General features: G+C 44.2%; 2 protein-coding genes across 3 annotated transcripts in view; one reads left to right on the top strand and one right to left on the bottom strand.

The window, feature by feature from the left end:
• The window catches only part of pter (phosphotriesterase related), a 4453-nt gene extending 3292 nt beyond the window's left edge, over positions 1-1161 (top strand). The window contains exons 4-5 of one of the 2 annotated variants that reach the window (XM_014029177.1): positions 423-563; positions 744-1161. In XM_014029177.1, the coding sequence (XP_013884631.1) occupies positions 423-563; positions 744-954 (352 nt within the window). In that variant the 3' untranslated portion in view covers positions 955-1161. Of the gene's footprint in view, positions 1-422; positions 603-743 lie in introns of both variants that reach the window. The other variant, XM_014029186.1, reaches the window with a different exon arrangement.
• A 1364-nt stretch (positions 1162-2525) lies between these two features.
• On the bottom strand, positions 2526-5101 carry c1ql3b (complement component 1, q subcomponent-like 3b). The gene is made up of 3 exons (XM_014029199.1): positions 3820-5101; positions 3007-3679; positions 2526-2753 (listed from the first exon to the last, which is right to left on the bottom strand). Exons 1-3 carry the CDS (start codon positions 3846-3848, stop codon positions 2574-2576), a joined length of 882 nt encoding a protein of 293 aa, XP_013884653.1. The 5' UTR covers positions 3849-5101; the 3' UTR covers positions 2526-2573.
• Positions 5102-5337: the final 236 nt, after the last annotated feature.

Below are 5337 nucleotides of genomic sequence, written 5' to 3'. Positions count from 1 at the left end.
GTAAATTTCACTGTTCAAAATGTTGGTTAGTAATGATTTACTGACTAAAAAATAATCTAGACGAGAGAAAGAGTGATGAACATATGAGAAGAAGGGAATACAGCGTTCAGGGATAAGATAAGATCACATGCTAAAGAGCTGATCTTAGCCCAAGTCTAAATTGGGGGTCCGGGGGGTCCCACCGGACCCCCCAATTCATCTGAAAAAAGGGGTATCTGGAAAAACAAAAAGGGTTATTGCTCAAAAACTATTACACATAGGAGCTTCAGATTTCTTTTGTTGTTTAGCTCTGGTGAAGCTCTATCCATCAGGTCCACCAATCAGTGCCCAATCAGTTTTAAAGATCTGTGTTAGCTTTCACTGTAAAAACCCACCCTTCCTCAGGCGCTTGGATCAGTCAGCGATTTGTTTGATTTTTGCAGGACTTTATTCGACGAAGGCGAGCTGCTTGAGTTTGCAAACTTGGGGAGCTACCTGGAGTATGACCTGTTCGGAGTGGAGGTGCTGAACTACCCGTTTAACCTGGAAGTGGACATGCCCAGCGACAGCCAGAGAGTGAAGGCGTGCGTGACACTGCTCTCAGAAAACGTTTTTTATTAGAGGTTTTTTTTTCCCTTAAACATATTCAGTGATATGATACCTTTTATTCTCATCAGGTGTTTAGCTCTTTCTGCACATAGATCTCCCCATACATTCACTTTGTCGTATTTATGACAGGCGTGTGTCAATGCTTGTGTTTCCAGTTTGGCTTTTCTCGTGAAGGAGGGCTACGAGGACAAGCTGCTGATGGCGCACGACATCCACACCAAACATCGCCTGACCAAGTTCGGCGGCCACGGCTACGCTCACATCCTGAAGAACATCGTGCCGAAGATGCTGACGAGGGGCATCTCACAGCACCAGGTGGACAAAATCCTTATCGACAACCCTAAACGCTGGCTGACCTTTAAATAAACCCCACCCCACAATCCACCTCCAGAAAGAGCAAGGAAAAAAAAAGGCACATCAAAAGTGATTTTATGGAACTTGAATTTTATTTTCATGTGACTATTCAACATCTCACAATGAACACTTTGAGATCTTTGCAATAACAGACTCATTTAATAACAATGAGACATTGGGTGTCTTAATCCTTAATGAATAAATGTCTAATTTTTATGCGTCTTTTTCAACAAAGTGTCTTGTAGCTTCATCTTTTTCATTGGGAAAATGATGATCCGCAGCTGTTTTATCCAGCTGAGACATTTTTCTCGATGCCATTAATTAAAAGCTAAATTTAAGTTTGCAATCATCTGTTTGTCACCTTGTTAGCAGATTATTTACGGGAAAACTTAGAGATTTGTCGGGTCTCACGTTTGACGTTTTCTTTTTTTTTTGGAGGGGTCTTGACTGTATGGGGTCGAGGTGGTGGATACAACAGAAGAAAGCCATTTTCACCCCGCAGTGGTGCTCACACATACGGTGCCGCAGAAACCGTTTCAATTTAAACATCATCACTTTCTCTCTTGCTATTTGTGACATCTGGGCAAACGCGTTGTCTGGCGGGGGGGAAAATAACGAGGCTGGTTAGTAATCAGTATGCTGCTCGGATCTTTGACACGTTGTGTTGGATGAGTTGTCCCGTCGCCCCTCGCTGGGTGTCTCTGTGTGTCTACGGGAGGCTGGCGGGGGCCTGGCACAGATGAAGGACGCGTCCTGCTCTCATCTGGGAACAGGTGGCCTCACAGGGTGACTTCAACACATGATCAATGGCGTGATGGCCACGGATGACTGTGAACCCGTGGAACAACTGCATAACTTTGATTAATCTTTACAAAGTGAGCCAGAGGCTTTTTTATTTTTTTTTTATTTTTTAGTTTTACACTTTTTAAAAATTTTTTTGCTTACAGCGATTCTCATCGAGGAGACGGTTCTGCGAGCGGCTCGGTGAATGTTGCAGAGGAGGGAGCTCAGCGGTACTGTCCGGTTTTTGTGACAAACCACCAGGCTACCCTGCTGCCTAAACCAGATGTTGACACACACACACACACACAAAATGACTTGCAGTGTTCACTTTGTGCTTGTGCTTCAATATTAGATGCTGCACAGTGTTAAGATGTCATTAAAAAAACATGCATCATCACAGCTTTTTGCAACAATTAGGACATTTGAAAAAAAGAAAAAAAAATACACAAATGGACTAACACTGTGAACTGTGAATATATTATAAGCATCTATAATTGAGTGCTAAATAACACATTGAACCTTCAATTTACACTCAGTCAGTATACAGTATGGTACCACAGCAGCTACAGTTGGTGATTAATTTGTAAAGCCTATAACAGTTCATTCAGAGCCACATGAATCAATCTGACAACTTTGCTGATTACAAAATGAAAACTTGGGATTACACTGTCAGCTCTTCCTTGTTAAATAGTTGTTTTTTTGCACGACTTCCTCCCTATTTCAATCATTTTCAACAGAAACGGTGAGAACTGTCTTGGAAAGAAGGTGCAAGTGAAGCAAGCTTTAAGCAGAGCGGCACCTTTTTTTTTTCTTTCTTTCTTTCCTGTCCTTTCCTTTCAGCTCGTGTTTCAGTCAGCGTACAGCATGAAGCCGGAGAACGTGCTGTATTTGTTGTTGTTGCCTCCGTGCGCCTTCCCGCCGTCCAGCTTGATGTAGATCTCGTCCCCGGGCTCCAGATGCAGGACGACGCTGTTGCTTGCGTAGTCGTAGTTCTGGTCTGCGTCCTGGGCGATGGCGCTGGCTCTCACCTGGAAGATACGTTTAATCACAATGCTTCTCATTAGATCTGCACAGTGGGCAGTTTGATCAGTCGACTCAGTTTATAGAGTAACATTTATCCGCATTTCTGGGAACTTTCATTGTTTTAGATTCGTTTGCGTGGAGACATCCCATGCGTAAAAACGCGCGAAGTCCAAACTGGACCTTTTAATCGTGCAAACTGTTAAAACAAGTTAAAGCTAATTTGTTTACTATAAATAAATAAATAAATAAACTCCCCACCTGGTTGTTTTTGCAGAGGTCAGCCCACATGCTCGTGCCGTCTCCGCCTCGCATCAGCACGTGGTAAACAAAGAAGTAAATCCCGGGGATCGAACAGGTGAATTTTCCGGTTGAGGGGTCGTAGTGGTTGCCAAGGTTGGTGACGACGTCGTCAAACTTCAGCACCTCGTAGCCCTCGTGCTGTTTCTTCAGCCCTGCGTAAAACGCGATCTTTGGCACGGTGTTGTAGGTGGCTGCGCTGATGGCACCGGTTGGCCCGTTGGCTCCCGGTAATCCGGGTGGGCCCGGTAGCCCGGGCGGGCCCCTCTCCCCGGGAGGACCAGCCGGTCCCGGTGGTCCGGGCTCTCCGACCGGACCCCTGGGCCCCATCCTCCCGACGCGCCCGGGCTCTCCCTGCGGGCCCTGGATGAACGTCGGCAGCGACTGCACCAGCCGGTTGTCTTTGATCGGACTGGTGGCCTTGGCCGTGGCCGCCGTCGCGGTCCCGTGGGAGTCGCACACCATCTGACAAGATCCGAGCATCTCGTAGCGGGCAGGGGTTCCGGCGGAGTTCACCATGACGGGAATCAGAACCACCAACACCAGCACCAGCGCGACGCCACAAACACCAGTTGCGATCATCTGCGCTCTGCGGATCCGCGGTGATCTCCTGATTGAATGGTCTTCCAGCCTGCTGGCGGGCGAKATGTTTGCAAAAGAAAGAATTGGACCTGTTCTCTAGCTGCGCTACGACCTTTAGAGGTGAAAAAGTCCATTAAATGTTCATGCGTAAAAGTAAGCATCCACAACTTTTGTTTTCTCTTTRTTTTTTACCCCTTATAGAATCCGTCCAGCTGGCTCATCCCCACCTTCTCACAGCGCCAAGAAAACCCAGGAGACGTCCTGGTAGCTTGAGACCTAAAGTCTGGGTTCTGTAGACCCGCAGCTTTTCTGTAAATTCCTGCTTAAAGCGGAGCCAAAGGAGAGACTGGACTAGAAACGAAGCGCTTCTGGATTTGAGCAGCGAGGGGAGGGGTGGAGGTGATGGATGGGATGGAGCCGCGCCGTTTCTTCAGTCAAATGAGTGAACAACATCCAAACACTCGTGCAACTCTGAAGCTCTGATTGCTTTTTTATTTATTTTATTTTTTTTATTTTAGCCAATAGGTTTGTGGCGTTAAAGGAGATGGTCATCTTAGTCCCTTGCTGATTGTTTTAACGTCCCACCCCACAACATGTTATTATAGGGCTTATCCAAACAACCTGGGCGTAATTAGGTCCATCCAAGACAAAAGGTCACATCTCAATGGCTCCCCGTGTCCAATTTATCATTTGGAGAAAATCTATAGAGCCACTGAGCAGAATGGAGCCAGTTGGAGCTGGGCTTTGAAGGATGAATCCACACATCTAAAGAAATGAATGCTGGGTCATTTACAGGGGAAACAGGATGGAATGACTTAATTAGTTGGAATCCAGCAACAGCTGTTATAGAAGAAACAATATCAGCATAATGATGTAAATCTAGTTCTGAGAACTAAATGTTTGGGGCAGAGAAGATGGGAAGCTGTTTGGATGATGATGACGAGGTGGAGGAGGAGGAGAAATTTGTGCTCAGGAATGCAGAGGGCATTGACACCCTTTTTGGGCAGAAATCTGTGTTCGTGTAGAAAAAGGGAGGAAAGGAAAATGAGTGCCACAAACTGACATCGTATCAAGAAAATATCACTCGATCAGCTTCGTTGCTCTTAWTTTTTTCCAATGGTTTTGAATCTTGGATCTGAAACGGATTCAAAGATTTGGATTACTCTTTTGTGGAGTGCACTGGCATGACTTTTGTTAAGAATTGGTGTGTTTCTTTATAAACAAAACTGAACTCAAGTTGATGGAACTCATCCGGTTTTTCAGCATTTTGTTGCTGTTGTTCTCCTGAGAGTTTAATCTGTGGCCTTGGGTTGAAAACAATATAGACAAAATGCCACAGCGTTAGAAAAAATAAAGCACCACAATTTCAAAATCAAAGTTGACGATAAAGAAAAACATGTTAGAAGCAGAAAACCTGTTAGAAATATGATTGTCCCGTTCTTGAGTTTTTTTTAAAAAATTCGAAATTAGATAAAACGCCAAAGGTTATTTCATTTATTTAGATTCAGTGCTGCTGTATGATATACAGTTTGAGTTTTTTGATAAGTTAAATAAACACCTAAAGAGCTATTTTCTTTTATAAAATTTTGTTACAGAGGTGTATGAAGTAAATTTACTTTACTTAAGTAATTCTTCTGAGGATTTGTAATTGTACCAAGTATTTTTATGGTAACTTTTACTTTTATTTTGTTACATTCAAACATAAAAATG

The sequence above is a fragment of the Austrofundulus limnaeus genome, unplaced genomic scaffold, assembly GCF_001266775.1.
Source record: "Austrofundulus limnaeus strain Quisiro unplaced genomic scaffold, Austrofundulus_limnaeus-1.0 Scaffold6, whole genome shotgun sequence".
NCBI lineage: Eukaryota > Metazoa > Chordata > Actinopteri > Cyprinodontiformes > Rivulidae > Austrofundulus > Austrofundulus limnaeus.
This window is presented reverse-complemented; position numbering and strand designations above follow the sequence as displayed.